Source organism: Protopterus annectens, chromosome 10.part0 (genome assembly GCF_019279795.1).
Source record: "Protopterus annectens isolate FY-2018-M chromosome 10.part0, PAN1.0, whole genome shotgun sequence".
In the NCBI taxonomy this organism is placed as follows: domain Eukaryota; kingdom Metazoa; phylum Chordata; order Ceratodontiformes; family Protopteridae; genus Protopterus; species Protopterus annectens.
The window spans coordinates 1,250,238,115-1,250,258,798 of NC_056744.1; the positions used below are offsets into that span (position 1 = coordinate 1,250,238,115).

The 20,684-nt window shown below is 34.9% G+C and overlaps 1 protein-coding gene across 2 annotated transcripts in view; it reads right to left on the reverse strand.

The window, feature by feature from the left end:
• Window positions 1-20,684, reverse strand: part of LOC122813573 (zinc-binding protein A33-like) — a 115,391-nt gene that overhangs the window by 31,696 nt on the left and 63,011 nt on the right. For both annotated transcript variants that reach the window (XM_044085970.1, XM_044085969.1), the window contains exons 4-5: window positions 10,799-10,821; window positions 10,564-10,688 (exon numbers count right to left, since the gene is read on the reverse strand). In XM_044085970.1, the coding sequence (XP_043941905.1) occupies window positions 10,564-10,688; window positions 10,799-10,821 (148 nt within the window). The remainder of the gene's footprint in view (window positions 1-10,563; window positions 10,689-10,798; window positions 10,822-20,684) is intronic.

Consider the following 20,684-nt stretch of genomic DNA (forward strand, 5'->3'; position numbering starts at 1 on the left):
TTATAAAGTCTACTTGCTTACAAAAATACTTATTAGATTAAGCTAAGGGCATTATTCCAAGCATTCATCTATGCAAAAGTAAAAAAAAATCTCAACTCTAATCATTGCAGTTTTACACCCATCAGCCTAAGATTACAGCCTATTAACTTTATATGCTTTTGTCCAGCCTTTCTTCTCTTTTTACATTGTATAAAGAAAAAAACACCCGTTTACATTAGTATCTTTATCACATACAACAATCACTGAAAATAGCATGTAATTTATACCAACTTATATCATGAAATGTTTTATGCAAATACTGTTAAGAACAAAAATTGTTTTACTTAAAAAAAAAAAAAAAAGTAGTGGTTAGTGTCCTTTCAAACATTAATGACATGAAGTGGGGTATATGCCTTTCAGTCCTCCAACAAGTTCAACAAAATCAACAAAGGTCCAATCTTTTTCAGCCACTTTCCATATTTCACAAATGTGATTGATGTTTTATAATTTCACATTTATTCATGAATTTCAGTGTTGTTGGTCATTATTCTTTTCATCTCCCATCTCCCAACAAAAGACTCCAGTTCAAGTTCAAGGTACCCTCAATTCTTCTAGTCATCTCCTATCACTCTTTCCTTTCTCTCAAGCATTTTCCTTTAAAATATTGGAAAAGTTTCACGGGCAAAGTCTCTCTATGAGCTTTATTATCAGATGAATGATAAGCAAGAGTCCCTTTCTGTTTGATGGCTCACTTTTTGTTGGCCAAACTTTTGTATCTCCTTCTTAGCCTGTTCTGCATAAAAAAAAAATTATCTTTGATCCCCCAGGAAAAAAGTATTTTGAAGATATTTGTATACAGGAGCTTGACTCTCATACCTACCTCTTGACATTCTCTGATTGCTGTGATAAATTTGCTTATTCTCTGTGTATACAGAAGAGAATATTTTTTTCACAAAAACTCTGCTGTCTCCAATATTTAATAAATTTGCCCTTCTCCCACAGTTTTCTCAAGATCATCTCTTTCTGTTGGTATAATTGCATCTTTACTAATACAGGTCTTGGCTGCTTTCTCATGGCCATGTTTGGAGTATACACATGATGTGCCATTTCAATTAGCAAACCTTGCTGTGGAATACTTATCCAGTTACTTATCTGTACTTTCTCAAAATTAATAGGAGTCTATTCCTTCCAGTTTCTCTGGCACAGCAGAAAACCTCAGGTTTTCTGTGTGCACTGTCCTCTAACTCTGCTCAAGAAGAGCCATTTCAAAAAATGGTAATCTCATACTCAGCTAGCCTTTTCTTAATTTTGACTTCTGATTTTTGCAGTTTTATCAGTTCATCTGAATAGCTGTTTAAGGCTTCTTACAGTTTTCTAGTTTTTTTTATTTGAGATGATAATTCCTTCAATGTTTCATTTATTTCAATCAGCTCTGAGCACATCTGATTTACTTTTTGCTCTAAATTACTAGAAGACATCTCTTGTACCAAAGCTGGATCTTGGACTACTTTTTGAATAACAGCTGCATGATTCTCCCTGTCAGTGTTTTCTCTTCATCTGTTATAGCTGATTTAATTTCAGGCTGTCTATGTTTCTTCGTTGCTGGCATCCAGATTGGCAGAATTACTGGCAAAATCTATCAAATTATTTTCTCACTGACAGAGCTGGAATAAAACTGATGATCAGTGTGCAGCCATCTTGGAAAATCCACAATTTTTAAAATGAATGGTCCATATTTCCCATTCACTAAAAGTTTTAGTGAAAGGAAGTATGGACCATGTTTCAATTATTTTAGTTCACTTTTTATTATACTGAGTGCATTTGAGTTTACGATGTTGTGTAGGTGGGCTACGGTATTTTGAAGGATGTCAATATCTATGCTTTGCATGTGCAGTGCATAAGCTTTTACCTCATTTTTAGTAAGCAATGCAAATATGGGGAGTTTAGGGGGATTCAGCAGCTTTAATGATTTGCTAGCAATGTAGATAAACCACTGACAATATACCAAGAGTGTAGATATTTTGATACTATGTCAAAAACTGCAGTGTACCAGAAAATTTCCAGATGCACATTTTTATCACAAGTTATTTGGGCTCTACTATTCAGATAAGTACATGCCTGTTTGTATATATGTGTATACACAGAAACAGTATGACTGTATACATGTCATATTAAAATGTATTTGGTGTTTTCGCATAGTATTCGCCTTTCTTTTTTGTTGCTTTTCATAGTATTACTGTATATAAAAGGATGACTATTTTTTGTTTTACTAATGCATAGAAAAAGAAGGTAAAAAAGTATGGGTCATGGAGGAGAGATAAACAGAACATTATTTCATTTAAAATGTTAGCAGTCTGGTTATCAATTAGCTTTATGCAAATAAAGGAAATAAAATCAGCTGACAAACTAAACTATCATCATCATCACTAATGTTGGTTTTAGGGTTACATATCTTTTAGAAACAAATACATGATACTATAATGTGTATGGGCTAGTCTAAAGTAAACTGGTTATTGTACTGCAGTGATGTGTCTTTATATATATTATGTATCAAAACATGGTAATTTATTGACTTCTAAGATGGCTGCACATTGAGTAACAGCTTAATTCAAGTTCTCTCAGTGTAAAAATGAAACGTGGCAGAGAACATCAGTGGACTTGTGTTTCTGGGTAAATTTCAGGAACTGGCTAGTAGGTGCACTGCTAGTATGCCAGGAAAAAAGAAATACAGAGAACCTGAAGGAAAATCAGTCATAAAAAGGTGAGGAAAAACACTGGGAAAAGTGCTGCAGCTGTTCAACAAAAAACAGCAAGCTCCAGATGTGATTTCCAGTAACCTAGAGGAAAGCATACGACAACTGCAAACAGACCTGGTTAAAATAAAGAAAATACTGATGGAGTATATTAACTCAAACAAAATGCTGGTAAAAATAGAAGAAGCTTTAAACAGATACTCAGATGAGGTGATAAAACAGCAAAAATCAGAGGTCAAAAAAGAAAAAAAATGGCTGAATACAATACTGCTCAGGAAGAAAGGTTTAAAAAATAATAGAATTAGAGGACAGAGCATGTAGGGAAAACCTGAGATTTTCAGCTGTACCAGAGAAGCTAGAAGGAACAGACTGTATTAATTTTATGAAATCACAATAAGCAACTGGACGGGTATCCCACAGCAGGAGTTGTTAACTGAAAGAGAACATTGTGTGTACTCTCCAAACCTGGCTAGGAGAAAGCAACCTACACCTTTATTAGTAAAGATGCAATCCTACCAGCAAAAGTAGTTGATTCTGACAAAACTATGGCAGATGGGCAAAGTACTAAAAGTGGGAGACAGCAGAGTGTTTGTGGAGAATGACTACTCATTGTACACTAGGCAGAAGAGGAGTAAATGTATTCCACTATTCATGGAAAGTCGAAAAGCAGGCATGAGACTTAAACTACTGTACCTAGCTATCCTGAAAATATTCTTTCCTGGAGGGACAAAATCATTTTTGATGAAGTACATGTTAAGGAAGAAATATGAAAGTTTGTCCAACAAAAAGTGAACTGTGAAACAGAAGGAGATTTGCTTCTTTTTCTTCTGGTAATAAAGACCACAGAGAAACTGTGTCAGTGAAACCTTTTCCAAGGTTTCAATGAAAACTGCTGGAAAGAAGGAAGGGAGCATGAGAGTTGACTAGAAGAATAAAGAGTACATTGGAAATGAAACAGAGAGAGGATTTGGGAGACTGAGATAAACGGGAATAAAACCAGTAACTTGGAAATTGACAAAATGTGAGATTACAAAATAATAATTATATTTGCAAAATATGACAGAACAGTAAATCTGGAAATTTTGGACTTTTTTGGACTTTGTTGGACTTGGGGGCACTCTGGAAAATATCTGGGGGAGGGGAAGAAGAGAGGGAAAGTTAACCAAGTAAAACTACATTTTTTCTTGATAGAAAAAAAAACAGGTGCACCTGTAGTACAGTTTCCCTTATCTCTTTCTCCTCTACGTTTTAAGAGGTATAGCCACTGCAATGTAAACAAAAAAGTCTGGTTAAAAGAGCATGAAAAAGAAAAATGAATGTGCTTTTTTCATTCTTGCATGAGGAAATGACTGCATTAAGGCTCTTAGCTTGAAATAGTAAAAAGGTTTAGAGAAAGCAAGTGAATGAAAAAGAATATGGAATATTATAAGGCTTTTTTCTAGCAAAAATTGTATGCTTATTAGCAATTCTGTATCTTGACCTAATGTCTCTATGGAGCCCATCTGGTGAAGAGAAACTGGCTACAATCTGATAAAGAGAAATTGGATAGGAGCTAATGTTCTTTGAAAGCATGTGTGTGTTTTCCCAACTGGGGAAGCTATATAAAAATAAGACAAAACTGGAAATCATTTAGTAGAAGCACATGCTACACCATGAGTCTTAGCATGGATAACCTTCTTTTAGGTTAATTCAAGTCTGTGAGTGTGTCTGCCAAGTTTGGGACATTTGTTCCAATTATGAGGGCAAAACTTCTATATTTGAAGATGTACATAGTTTTGTGTGTTAGTATTAAATTAACAGGTTTTAGGGGGTATTGGGACGTTTTATTGAAAAAAAAAACAACAAAGTTTTGTAAGATGTGACATAGGCTCAAATGGATATGCTCAAATGGATATGACAAGAAATAACTGTATAAAAGTTCAACCTGCCAGAGTATGCCTGTAACACAAAAGATGGAACTAGACTTTTAATAAAAAAGCTGTTATACATAAAAGATGGGAATAACAACTTTTTAATATAATGATGCTTTTTGTAATGCCTTTAAATGTCACTGGTCTCGCAGATAAATACAAAAGAAGAGTAGTGAACTATATTAAAAATGTAGAGTGCAAATAGCTATGCTACAGGAGACACACTTGGAAAGAATTGAACATGTGAATTTGATAAAAGCTTTCAGAATGGTTATTCAGCAGAATACCTGGGACATGGGAAAAGGAGTACTTGTATTAATTGGACATGGGAAAAGGAGTACTTGTATTAATTGCAAGAGGAGCTCCAATAGTGACAGAAGAGGATAAAAAAAAGATAATAATGGTAGATTTTGTAGTACTAAGGGGCTACTGGCAAGGGAGGAGGACTACACTGGCATTTATTTATATTCCATCTAAAGCTGCTATAATGGAGATTAAAAAAATCCAAGATAAATAATTAGCTTTCAGCAAGGAATATTATTTATAGACGAGGACAGAAATTTGATTTGCAGCAGTGAAGATGTGTCTGGGGGCCCAGAAGGGAGAGTAGATTTTTGATGAAATTTATGAAAATGTTTGGCATGGAAGATGTAAATTCAATACAACGAGTTTGGAGTGAATTTACATATTATTCCCCAAGATACGAAAACTTGGCTAGGCTAGACATTTCACAGGAATGTGTGCATTTAGTTGAAGGTCTTGATATGCATAATTGAAGGTCTTGATATGCACCCAATAACTATTTCAGATCATGTGCAAATAATAATGAAAATACAAACACATGGTAATGAAATAAAAAAAAATTAGACACTGGTACTTTCCCACATATTTTTTGAAAAGAGAGGAATTTAAGGAATGGGTAGTGAAAAATATTCAGGAGCTATTAGAAAAGATAGAAATTTCTTCTGAAAACATAGGGAGTGGGATAAAATTTAAGTGAAGTTTAAAAATAGGGTAGAAATAAAAGAAAGGGAGATATGGTTAAGAAGTAATAAGAATTATTTAGAGGGACTGACAAATGTTGAAGTATTGCAGAATAGAGGAAATCTTGCAGAACAAGAGGAGGAGCAACTGCAGAATACTAAACACAAAACAAGGGCTTACCTTAATAATATGCATGAGTTTAGAAAGATTGCTGTTAACTGTTTTTTCATAATAACTCCAGTGCACAAAAACTTTTAGCACAACAATTCAGGCAACAGAAAGTAGAAAGGGATGTCGCCAAGCTTAGGGAGCCTATAACAAGGAAGGTAATAAGAAATCCTGTAGAGGTACTAGAAAGTCTGTATAAAAGCAGAGAAATATGGAAGTCAAGAAAAGGTACAAATGGAAATGTTTATGGAAGAATTAAATATCCTAAGGTTAGAGGTAGATGAGGCTCAATTACTATCAGTTAGGATAGGAGTAGATCAGAACACAATCACTGCTGCCGACAAACTAATAAGCCTCAAAAACAGGAGCCAGAAACATAAGTCCATAACAAGTATTTATTCACCGCTTTCGTCTCTGAGACAGAGACTTCTTCAGAATAGAATAAATACATTCCAACAACCTTTATATACCTAGTATACATGAACATTTAATCAGTCAGTCAATTAATTAGACGAATAAAAAATATATACCATGATCCTTAAAGTCCCCCACACCATTATATATGCACTCATATATAAAACGAGACAGTTTGAGGAAATGAAAAAATAAATAAAAAAAAATATGTAAAACCAACATATATATATATATATATATATATATATATATATATATATATATATATATATATATATGTATGTGTGTACCTATATACATATACACGCACACACAAGTATGTACTAAAAATTATGTTCACAATGCTCATTGTCAACTGCCTATATCTTATAATTTAGGAGATATTCTGTTCCGTTATGTATTTTTATACTTACATATTTTATGTGGACAGGTACGTATACAATCCCATTACATATTTCATCTATATGTACAAATAGGTCTATAAACATATACATATATTTTTAGTACATATTTTTGTGTGTGTGTGTGTGTATATATATATATATATATATATATATATATATATATATATATATATATATATATATATATATATATATATAGGTTTTACATCGTTTTTTATTTATTTTTTCATTTCATCATACTGATTGTCTTGTTTTATATACGAGTGCATATATAATGGTGTGGGGGACTTTAAGGATCATGGTATATATTTTTTATTCATCTAATTGATTGATTAAATGTTCAAGTGTACTAGGTATATAAAGGTTGTTGGGATGTGTGTATTTTACTCTGAAGTCTCTATCTCAGAGATGAAAGCACTGAATAAATACTTGCTGCGGATTTCTGTTTCTGTCTCCTGTTTGAGACTTCATAGGAGTAGATGAGATAAAAATGGTGATGTATAACCAATCTACAGGAAAGCCCGAAAGAATAGATGGTATTTCCTGTGAAAGTTTGGAAGCTAGAAGGGAAAAACTAATAAAGATCTGGAAGATTTTAACAGTATTTTAAGAGCAGGAGAAGTACCAGCATCCCGGAAGAAAGTTGTGTTTGCTTTAATACCTACAGTGGGCAAAGATCTATCAGATCCAGCTTCATACAGGCCCATTTCAGTACTAAACCATGATTTTAAAGTGTTTATGCCTGTATTGGCTAAAAGAATGGCAAAAGTGATGCCAAAATTGATAGATATGAATCAATAAGGTTTTGTGGTGTGGAGGCAAACATTTGACAACATTAACAGAACACTGATGATACAGAGGGAAGCAGAATGTAAGAAAATACCACTGTTTGTGGGTCTTGATGCAGAGAAAGCATTTGACAGAGTACGCTGGGACTTTATGAGCAGGGCAATGGAAGCATTTGCATTCCCTGATAATAATATAAGGTTGATTAGGAGGATATATGAAGGACTGGAGGTGAAAATTAAAGTGGGTGGGGTCTTCTCTGATAATGTCTGCTTGAGCAGAGGAACTGAGCAGGGGTGTCCTCTTTCCCTTTGTTATTTGCAATATATTTAGAACCACTGGAAAAATAAAGGACTCAGAAATTCAAGGATATAATTGGTATGGTGGTCAAGAAAACCTGGGTCTATTTGCATATGATATTCCAGAAAAAGGACATTACAGTGTTGTGTAACATTTTGAGACCATTTCAGATCTTTTCAAGATACAAAATTAATGAAGCTAAAACAAAGGCAATAGCATTAAATATGTACCCACGTGCTAATTGCTTCAGCAATATACATATTTATGAGGACATGATAAAATGAAGTATTTAGCAGTATGGATTAAAAATGATAATGGTGTGGCAGCTAAACATATGTGGGAAGACACTAAACAAATTAGCATACAAAAACTGAGAAATTCAAAACTCTTGTTATATGGATATGGATATAGATAGTAAGATACAAGCAGTTAAAATGTTTTTAGCCCCTTTAGTCTTATACACAGGTGAGGCATATTTTTATCAACCAGATAAGTAGTTGTGGATAGCAATTAATAAAAAGCTGAATGAATTTATCTGGGACGGGAAGATGGCAAGCGTCAAATGAGATAAGCCGATTCTTCCAATAGAAGAAAGCGGATTGGTATTAACCTATTTGAAGCGGTATTTTAGAGCTACACAGTAAAGACTCCTATACACAGCACAAACAGAAACCTATAATTCAAAGTGTAAAGAGATGATGATGATGAAATGGGGGGGGTCAAGAAACAAGGAGAGACTGGTATTCTGGATGCAGATCTTTAAGGAGAATAACAATAATCATACAGAATATTATGTTCATAAAGTATCGGAAAGTATTCTAAGAACTAAGACAACACAAGAATGGAGAAAGGAGATATTGCCAATAGGGATGACTGCAATTAGGGATACAACAATAGGCAAGATGGGGCTGGAATTTATTGGAGAAAACTAGCAAAGGAACCAATGTATTGGGAACAAACAACTAGAGAGGAAAGGTAATAGAATGGGAAGACACTAAGAATTTATTTCGACTGCAAGTTAGAGATTGCCTTCCTTATCAAAGATTGAAAGTATAGGCAAAGAGAAAGAAATTGTGGAGGTCTTAAAATGAAAGACTAGCACTGCTAGAGTTTTTAGCAGAATCTACAACAGAAGCTGCCATTAAAAATGAATAATTAGTAGAACATGTAAAATATTGCATGATAAGTATAAGAATCAATCAGAGGTCAGAAAGGATTGAGAAGAAAGATTGGATATACAATTCACAAAGAAGCAAATATGCAACAAAATCTAGAAGATTTAGGATTTTTGCTTGAAAATGTTTACATAGATTCCAGAGAATGTTTCCTTAAGTAGACAGCAAATGTTGAAGGTGTGTTGGGGAAGAAAGAGGTAATTGGGAACATATTTTCTGAGAGTGTAATGAGTTGGCAGACTTGAAAGATTCCTTGTAGACTGCTCTGTTGGAAATATTGGGTGAGCAAATTGTTGTAACTGGGGAAATGAATTTTCTGAGCTGCAATACAGAATCAGAAGTGCCTAGACATTATAAGGCCTTGCTGAGTCTAATTATGGTGGCTTCCAAAAAAGCTATTTCTAGAACATAGAAAACAAAAGTCAAAACCAATTGTACTAAAAGTAGTGAATATAGTAAGTGATAAAACAACTGGAATTGGGATTTTAAAAAATGGTAGGAGCAAATTACATAGGAAAATGGGAATTGTGGGAACAATATATACAGGGGAGGAATGAGGTTTAAGAGAAGTCAGGACTTGAACAAGCTATGTAATATTTTGACAGTGATTGTATAAATTATAAGTGATGTATAATGTTTGCAGCTAGGACTGCGTCAATATGGTTTGCAATGTAAAATGCTTGTAGCTGGGATTATGTCAATATGGTTTGTTTTCATTTATATAGATGTATGATTGCCTATGTTGTAAGTGATAATTTAATAAAGATGTTTCTTGTTTAAATAAAAAAGCGAGAGAAGGCAGGAATCGAATTTATGCAATGCTGCTTAGACTATATGATATATAACAATATATATTATGTTTAATGTTTATAAATGTGAACTTGTTTGATTACTTTTTATGTTTGCCTATGTCACAAGTGATAATTCAATAAAGATGTTTAACTGTTGAAACAAACACGGTCATGTATTTGTTCATACAAAATATCAACTTGTTTCTTTCTTGTATACCCTACACAAGCACTGACCAATACAGATTATGCAATGTCAGTGGTACAACAGGTAGCACAGTCACCATTTGTGCTGGAAGGTCAGAAAATTGTGGATTATGTTCCCATTCCAGGTGACTGGATTGCTAAAATGGCAGTACAGCACTGGTGGCAGATGTAAAATGTCACATGGCACCTTTCAAAATGAGTAGTGCCCTGGACAAATTTCCCCCAATGATTGAAATACCACCTTGTATCTCTACTGAGAGGCCACTAGCCTAATGGGATTAATCTGGTCAACAAAGGATGTACAAGTAAAATAAAATAAACTATAAGTGAAAAACACCAGCTGAGTGAGTCAGCTGTATTTGGAATAGCTTTGATCCATGTACAATATGTCCTGCAGCATTTTGATCACTTATTTTTATATTTACACAGGTATCAGTGTGACAGTGCACTCGCTCACTGGTGAAATTGTTGCTTGTTGATAATTAAAACTATAAAAACAACATAAAATGTTTCTGACTCAGATTTAGTAGCACAGAGAAATGACTTTAGAAAATAATGTTCAGTGTCAATTGCAATGCAAAAAAATAATAAAAAAATATGTTATAGAGAGTAACTTACATTTTTATTAATAGATGTACAGATTCTGATTACAGTCATTTAATTGAAGATTAATGGACAGAAATAGATTTGCTTACCAGGTCTGAGGAAGGATTTCATTTGTTTCCATGTATAATATTGCAGGGGCCCTTTGTACACCCCCAGACTCAGATCCTGGGAAACAATGCTTCTATTATCATTCTCTTGCTGGTCTTTTGTAAGCCTGTGAAATAATTCAAGCAATAGAAAACACAAGTACGATATTTATAATCATAACAAGATCTCAGACCTGCAACCATATTAAGAACCAGATATCAAAATCACTGTACATACCTCTGTGTAAACATCTTGATATCCTGTATTGAAAAAAAGTACAACAATCTGTGTTAACTTAATTGCAGCTTATCATCTCTTAAAAACAAGATTTAGAACACCAGTGTTAGCAAATAAATTCTCTCTTCTCAAACTTGTCTGATTTCACTATCAGCAAATCACTGCCAGTGTGCTTCCTATCCCTTCATTTAGTCATGTTTTACTATCAGCAAACGATAACAGACACTGACAGATAAAAGGACTCTGAGGTATACCCAAACTACCCCACCTCTTTATATTGCTGTTGTTGACTGAAATATATCTGGATCCTGGACAACAAAACTGAGGTCTCTTGCTGACTACAGCTGGCACTTTGCTCTGATCTGATACACATCAGAGGAAATGTCCATAAGGATTTAAATTTGTCAGTTTCTAGATCTGATCAGAGTGGTCATCAGATTTTGGATGTATTCCTTTCGCAAGCTATTTTCTGAAACAAATCTCATTTAAAATAGTAAAATATCTATTTTGTGCTCCTCACCTCTGTCAGACAAAAAGACACTGGATTATTTATGGTAGTTCGGATATGAAAACAGGTCATCTACTATTACTTTCATTGCATTTCCTTTATTGTAACAAACTGAACAGTTTAAGAAAATTCCATTAACTACTCCATACATTTTTTTTACCTAGGATACTACTTTTTTCAGCGTAGTTCTCCTGAATGCAGCTCTGACAACCTTAGATTAATTGTCAGTGCTATGTTTTGATTCCATCACCTGTATACAAGGTCACTGATTTATTTAAATAATTAGAATTTGTAACCCTTAATGTGATAAAATGGATTTTAGAGAATGTATGGTTGAATGATTTTTTTAACCATTCCCTGACTGTCATACAATAAATATTAATACTGTTTTAGTCTGGATGATGCATTCCTGTTAGTTTGTAAATGGCAATGTCCATTCGAACATTCCTCTCATTTAGTAAACAATAATAAAAGTGCTGAACTTGTGAAAGTTTGTCTGTGTAATAGTTGCTTTAATAAAGAATCCTGTTTTTAAGCTACGACTCTGTTCCATCTTTTCCTTTAACAAGCATGTGTTTTATTAAAGTATGGTATATTTACAGAAAGCTGAAACTGAATGAATTTTTACTCTGAGGCTTTGTAAGCAAGAAGCTTAGGGCTAATAATAATTAGCAACTACTTCTGTGTAGGTATGGAGGGATTCATCCACTGTTGCTATGATTCTGTTACCAGGGTGAAGCTCTCAGCACCAAAGACAGTAATGTGTAAAACTCCAAATACCCTCTACAGTAATGCAGGTTATATAATGGTTTTCTTTTTCAGTTAGACATTTTATTGTATTATTTTTAATTTCATTCCAAGTATTATTCCACTTTCATATTATCTAAAGTAATTCCACAAATTTAGATCTAATTTTTATTTGGTTTTAAATATGCCAGGCTGTTCACTGAAAGATGGCTTCTAATAGAAAACACAGCAAGTATGACATTATATGCACAAATATGTTTTAAAGAAGAATAAATTCAAAACAAACATGAAATTATTCATGTCATTACATTACAAAAGTTATCAGAATAAAACATGACTGTTCTAACATTCAAAATTAAAGAACAAAGTATCACTCTTCCCTTAGTTTGTTCACTTCAACATGGAAATGGGGACAAGGACTGATGGGCAGCTGATATCTAAGAAGTTATGTTAATTGAATACGTTGACAGCTGCTGAACTGCCAGCAGTTGCATACCAGGTGGTAAAGATGGAGTTAGATATAAAAAAAAAAAAAACCTTGGCCTGACACTTTGCTGTGTCAGTAAAGTCCAATGTTTTATTATTAAGACATCAGACATGTTCAGTAAATGCCTTCCAAAGTGCACAACCATTGACTTCTGGAAGTGAGTCATTCTGCAATCAATTTTCTTATACTTTTGTGTTAGAGTGCAGAAAAAATAATACTGTACCTTATTAATAGTGGATATGTAGACAGCAAAGAGTATGCAGACAGTTACAGACACAAATTCAGAAGTGCTGGAAGTACACCTTTTGGATTCCTCTGAGAAGAGAGATACATATTTGCCATCAGTTTCACTGGCCAAGCGACTACTAGGAAATATCTAGATCTCTTTTTAGAGACCACTATTCACCTTACAGAAGTCGTGAGACTGATATGAGCTCCCAACACTCAAAAAGCATGATTAGTGGGGTGTCCACCTCCTTCTCATCCCCAGTCATCACAGAACTAATTAAATACCATTTGTTGACTATGTTTTACTGGGATGGATTAGATGAGGAAATCTAGTCCTGCTGTTAGTCAAAAAAGGAAGTAAACATTGACACAAACAATGCAACTCTGTCCAGATAGTTAACTAGTTCATGAGTCAAACAGATGTGCATCAGGTTAAGGAGGTCATACAGTCTGTTCTTGAAAATGTGCTGACGTTTTCAGATCATAGTGTCCTCATATAAGTGAGATTATAAGCAAGGGCTTTATTATGTTATCTGGTGTGTTAAATATTTAGATTCACATTTTAAGTGAGAAACTAAACTTTAACAAATGGAAAAACTTTGACAATTTGGCATGACAGATCCATATCCCAAGCTATCTCACATCTCTGCAACAGACTAAATGCTAAGCAGAGAACCACTTTTGCTACCTTAAAAGTAAATATAGATAATTAGATAGTCAGCCTTAATTTTTGCCCACTTTATCTTGTACTGCACTCTTTGAGGCTGGAGGAAACTTTTAATCAGTTATTAGACAGGCTTATAATAGTCTGCAGATGGAAGTGCTTACCTATAAACCTACAAGTCAATTTAAGCCTCACCAAAATCAAACCTGGGTGGGCATAATAAGAACATCAATCAGATGCCTACTATTGATAAGAAATACTTGGTCTCTAGGATACCTGGAGACAGCATTGCTGATACTGATCTGACTGCATCCGTGGCCGACACATTTGACCACAGAGCCTGTGTGGGTGATGACAACAGTCACATATACCATTTTCTTTGATGTTAACTGTTGACTTGTGACAGCTGCTTCTTGTTTGGAGCAATACTAGACAAGAGATTACAGGGACCGACACCTAGCCATATACACTTTTAGGTAGAGACACACAAAGGTTCTTGCAACCTTCATGAGTACTCAGTAGAGTTCACCTCTCAAATCAAGCAGTGCAGTACATGAAAATCCTGGTGTATGTCTGTGATGCCCCTACACTGGCTCAGTAATCAAGGAGCCTCAATCCTCACCACTAGCACCAGTGAGGGACGTGCACATTGGGAGGATAACAAGTACGCACACAGTAAATTACAATTTCCCTTAAGAGCACACACTCATTCTAGGGCTGGTTTCTCTCTCTTTATCCAGATCCCCAATAAGACTCCCCACTAGCACAGCTATAGGGTTAAGATCTCAGCAGAGTGGTCAAGCCAAAACCTCCAGCACCCTCTCTGTCCAGCCAGTGCTACGTGTCCCTGCCCAAGTAGCTGACACACACACACCACACACACACACACACACACACACACACACACACACACACACACACACACACACCATTTATTTACAAACACACAGACACTCCTGGTGAAGGCTGACAGGTTCACTAGTTATGTCCCCTTCTGCCCAAACTATAAGTTAGTATCAGCTGCCACCAACCACTCTTATCAGCTACTATAAAGGCCCTTCCTAAAGGGTGACCAATTCTGCTGTGTAATGTTACAATTATCCAAATAGTAAATGTGTCCAAGACTAAGGCCATTTAAGAGTGGCCTGTACAGTGTCACCAAATACATATGCAAGTACACTAAGAGCTTAAATATCTCTAAGCAAATCAGACACAATTAAAAGGTTTAAATATATTTAACAATAAATAATAAAAGCACAAGACAGTACTCAATAATGCAACAAAGTGACAGAGTTCAGAATCACAGTAAATACTTTAAAACAACATTGCAGGACAGTCTCACATAAATACAGAAAACATCTAGACTAATCTTACTATATGTCTATCTTTCTCTAAGAGAGATACTATGATCTAAGTTTTACTTATAGAGCAAGGTAAATACAGATGAGAAGTGCTGAAGATGGATGTGTTCAGATTCAAGACAAGATACAAATTGCACAGACTCACTCTCTGAGATAATTCTTAAATCACTATCAGACATTTCTGCTGGGTTATCTCAGATTACATCATTCTTGTCACCTCTGCCTTTAGCTCCCAGGCTAGAGCAAGGTAAATACAGATGAGAAGTGCTGAAGATGGATGTGTTCAGATTCAAGAGAAGATACAAATTGCACAGACTCACTCTGAGATAATTCTTAAATCACTATCAGACATTTCTGCTGGGTTATCTCAGATTACATCATTCTTGTCACCTCTGCCTTTAGCTCCCAGGCTAACAGAAAGTTAAAATTTAATAAGTCTGTGTCAAAAATACTTATCTCACAGTAGTTTTGCCTAGAACTGGAAGTCATAACTGTTAAAACAGTTTTTACCTTGGAAACCTGTAATTATTTCTATTTCCAGGTAATAGAAAGAATTTCTAGCTGCAGACATTCTGTCTCCTAGCTGAGATAAACACCATCATAAACAATTCAACATATTTTCTTAGAGTTTTGCTCTTTTCCAGTAGGGTGCACTGTGGTTACATTTTTGAAGCTCAGCACATAACATACAGTTTACTTACATTTGTAAGACCAGCCTGTGAATCATATTAATATTTATAAATTACATAGGATTATTTACAAAATTCCAGCTAGCTAGGATGACAGCATTCACAATGTCTACTCACCCAAATTGGATTAAAACTCTACTCTGGTTCAGTCTTAGAATTTTCCATAGATTGTTCCTCTGTAAATGAATTTTACCACTTACAAAATCCTGCTGTTTTAACCAATCCGATTTCAAGCCAAGTTTAAGCCAAGGTGCAATGCATATGATGCAAAAAGGAAAATAAATGAAATGATCAATTTGAGACACTGTGCTGTCTGCATTTATAGGAGTTATTTATAAGCACGAGTCTGTGGTCAGTCACTGGAAGGATGATCCTTTTGTGGAGTATCCAATATGACTGTACCGTTTACTACTAGGTGCTTTTGCAAACCATTTAAAACACAAAGGCATCTGTCTGACTAATCCATCAATAAATGCAATTTTCAATATACATTATCATTGCAACACTCAGTTTCCATTTTTGTATGTAAACATGTCAAAATGCATATTGTTTTAGGGACGTAAATGTTACATGATACAGCAACCTAGACATGTTTTTATTTTACTACCACATCAACTTGCTCAATTAAACTTTCCCTAACATCAGACAGTCCATACAGATTATTACTTTTCCTTAAGATACAATATATTTTAATTGTTTTGCTGGGTTAGTGATGTCTCCTCATTTAGGAGAAAACTTTACCAGTGGCTTGCACCAGGGTTCCTTACCAGACTCTTTTTTTTGGCATTCAGGTCAGAGAAATAAAATCTGTTAGGATGGGAGATGTTTGAGGCAGTGCAATGCAAGGATAATATGACTTAGGACTTTGATTTTAAATTTCCTTATAGCTTACCTTTAGAAAGCACTTTTTTGACAGTCCCATGCCTTAAATGTAATTTTCTGTACATATAAATATATTGATTCTTCAGAATCTTTTAAGGACTCTGATACTGGGACAGTGTTCACTTTTAGGGTAGAATACAACTGCGATTCATCTAATGTGGTTTATTTAGCCTCTTGTGCCCAATGTTTGTCTTTCGATGTGGGGAAGACCAACAGGCAGGTTAGAGATGGGATGCGGGAACATATATACGACATTAGGACTGGGAATGTTACAAATACCCTGGCTAAGCATGCAGCTGGTAATGATACAACACACACTTCCAAGTTTTTGGTTATGGAAAAGATTATAGTGAATGAATGTGGAGGGGACATCAGGAATCTAAAGTATCAGAAACTAGATGGATCATAAGAGTTAGGACATATGCAGGTAGAGATCAGAACGATAAAGATTCCATTGAAACTCCTTCTCAAAGTGTTGCATTATGCATGCTTTTTCTTATCCTGTTTTACTATGCTGTGCTTTTTCTTATGCCATTTTACATTGCTATATCTTTACGCCAGCAGGCTAGCTTTTTTATAGATTGTCGCTACGATATTGATACATTATTTTATGTGATTGACCACAACATTATTGTTTCTTTATTTAATACTAAGCAATGTTTGGGTTTTAGTGTCTGAAGAAGCAGTATTTTAATTACTGTGAAAGTGCTTATATACCATTAATTATCCTGATTTTAACTCCACCTAATGTCTGGTTGTTGACTGCCACTTTGCTTTGGTTCACTCTTGCGTGTTTTTGGATTTGATTTGGTTCACTCTTCTGTGTTTTTGGATTTACTTCTTTCTTTGGAGTGAACCATTCATCCTTTTTTGCCTCGACTGTTCTGCATTTATTTTGTTCTTGTTCCGGGAAAATTAAAAATGTATTTATTGCTTTTGTTTATGGGGAAAGTTTGATTGGGTATCAGACACCCTTTTCAGCAAAAGCCCAGTGAGAAAATCTCCAAAAAAAACAGGAAAAGTGAAAGACCATTACAATAAAAAATGTATTACAGAGACTACTGATAACAAATAACATTCTTAGTACTATAGCTTAAGCACGGAGATTCAAAATTAGGAAAAGACCTCTGCCTACACCCTTTTAATACAACAAGAAATATTTCATACAAGTTCCAAATTAATTCCACTGGGGAACAGAAAATTACAGTGAAGGATGTCCCGCTTTATTTGGAAGCGTTTCACCTCAGAGGCATTCTGAAATAGTAATTAAAACTTATTAAAGCAATCAATTACCGGACTAAATAGAATGGTGCAATTAATGTTTATAATGTGTTCTATTACCCATAGATACTGTGTAATAAACCCATTTTGTAACAACCATTCTTAAATTGCTTTAGAAATCTGAAAAGTACTCTCAACTGTTACATGGCTGCCTAGCCCCTGAAGAGTTCTACATATACGAAGGCCTTTAGGGAATCTGGTAATTATGTTTGGCATGAAGGAAAGTATTTGCTGCTAATTCCTTTCATACCATGATTGAAATGGCTTGTTTATTCCCATCTTTTAGTACCTCACATGCATGGAATCCAATATAAATGTATCTATTAATTCTAATGTTTGTAAATATTGTATAAACTGTACTAATGCATCAAATTCGACTTAGAATATGAAAAGGTGGACATTTACATAATGAACAGAAACCTTCTCAGCTGAAGTAAAATGTGAGTATTCAAATAAGTTTTGGCCGTGTTTGTGTATAGGTTAGCATACCTGTGGGCAAATACACAATATATTTACCTTTTGTGTTTTAACAGTTTCTCCAGTTTTTGTTTATTTATTTATTGACATTTGACTACCAGGAAGGTCTGACTGGGTAGAAGCCCATTTTCAGCTGTGGTCTGGGGAGAAAAGCTCCAAAGCATTAAAATTGTTCTTAAAATATTTTGTTATCATCTTCAAAAATAATACTAAAAACATCTACAGTTTAAATAATTATACCAAATTAGACATCATATGAAAACATTGGTTAGGAACAGAAACAAATTATATGACAATGATTTAATATTTAAAGACATTTTACCCAGTTTAGAGAGAAATTAAAGGTATGTTAGTATAAGATAAACAGGAATTGCAATATGAAAGGAGAGAAAAGCAGGCTTATGGTATATTTAGAAACAAATCCAGGGGAGAGAAACTGACAGAAGTAAGGAAGTGAGTGAAGAATGGATAAGGAGGTGCAAGGTATGAATAAGTACTTGTTCATATTTAGAGATATAGTTTGAGCAAGAACAGAGCTGGCTTTTGGCTAGTAAGTCTTTCAGAATGATTTTGAAGGATGGGGAGGGTCTTGACCTGAATGGATACAGGTATGGAGTTCCAGGACTTAGCAACATGGTACAAGTACAGACCATTCCCAGACAGGAGATTTGGTCATTGGATCATAATGACCAAATGGGAACACAGTTGTGTAGAATGTTATTTAGTGCTGTACAAGCAGATGGAGTCTGGATAATTTTAAAGGTGGTACAAAGCTGTTTATATGTTAGTTGATGGGATAGCTCTAACCAATCTAGGCTTTTTAGTGCTTTACAATGGAGGATTCTGAAAGGGTATTTGCTGTAAATTTAGCAACTTTATTATTGCAAGTTCAAGTTTTGATTTTTGTGATGCCTGGAGGTTAGTAAGGATGAGTGTGGAGAGGAGATAAATATTGGCAGGTGTAGTTTTATTTGCACCAGTGGGAACTTTTTTGGCTCTGTAAAGCATTCTTAACTTTTGATTTTTTTATGCAATTCTGTATAATCAGGTCTAATTTAAGATAGTCATCCACTATCACCCCAATAATTTGCTATGAGAAGTGGCTTCAATGGATGCATTATCAAGAGAGGATATAGTTTGATTTTTCAGGAAACGGGGATTTAAGGGGTGGAAGTAGTAGTTTGGTTTTGTTTAGGTTGAGCATGAGCTGTGAGTTACAAAACAATGTTTTGGTGGCTATTAAAGCTTCCAGAGTAATTTTTGGGATATGTGCTATGTTGTCAGATGTGCAAATGAGTGTGGAGTCATCTACATACTGTAGAAGGAAAGCCTATTGTATGGAGGGTGTTTGTTAAAAATGCTAAAGAGGATAGGACCAAGGACAGAGACCTGTGGTATACTCGTGGTGACTGGGAGGTATGGAGAGAGGTTGAGTGCCATCTTATCTGACTGATGCCTATTGGATAGGTAGTTTTTGAACCATAGAAGGTTGGGTTGAGAGTGACCCAATAAGGACATTATCTATATAGGTTAAAAGTGCAATGCTAGTACTATGGGAAGGATGGAAACCATGTTGTATGGGGATAGGATTTCCTCCTGCAAGAGATAGAAAATGTATTCAAGAACAATTACTAAAATTAAGTATTTTGGAGAAGGGTAAGATTGGTATAAGTCTAAAGTTAGTACTTTCCGCTGAATTTCCTTCTTTGTGCAGAGGGATAATGTGCGACTCTTGAGAGAGACAGAGAGAATGTGGGATTCCTGGATTGACCTATTTATAAGGATTGAAACAGGATATACAAATGCTATTGGCTGCTGTTTTAAGGTACTTACTTGGAAGGTCATCATCTGAAGTACAGCATGGTTTAAATTTGTTTACGAGTAGTTTTGTATAGGATGTGGGCACAGGTTTGAAGGTGAAAGTGGATGTGGTGATATGTGGCTGTTTTGGCAGGGTTAGGATTAAATGTTGTGGAACCCTTGGTTAGAGACACTACACTATCTATGATTAAAGAGTTGAACTTTATTGCTGTTTCAAGTGGCGAGTTATTGGGAGAAGGGTTAGGGCTGAATTTTTGGCTGAGTCGCAAGATTTCTTTAATGGCTGTCCATAAATTTTTAGAGTTGTGTTTACTATTATTCTGAAAGTTGTTATAGTATAGTTTTTGTCTTCCTTTATTTGCTTATTAGTATGATTGCGAAGCATTCTGAAGTTTAAGATAGTGTCATTTTATATTTTTGCTATTCTTTCCATGTTTTTTTCCTCTATTCTGCATTAGCATTCTACTCTTTTTGAGCTCTCTCAACATAGGACTGGTAAGACCAGACAGGAGGAGAAGGTAACCACACACACCACAAACCCAGTCTCACATAGTACTATCACAACTTCAAATCATACACATAAATACACAAAGACATATTCGGAGGCTCTGATCAAAAATCTACCAAAACAGCAGAGGCCACCAAAGCAGACACCCAAACAACTGCCACCTCAGGACACAACACATGCAACACATAGACCACATAGTCAGTGTGCCAAACAGTCACAGCCCTTAAGGCCAA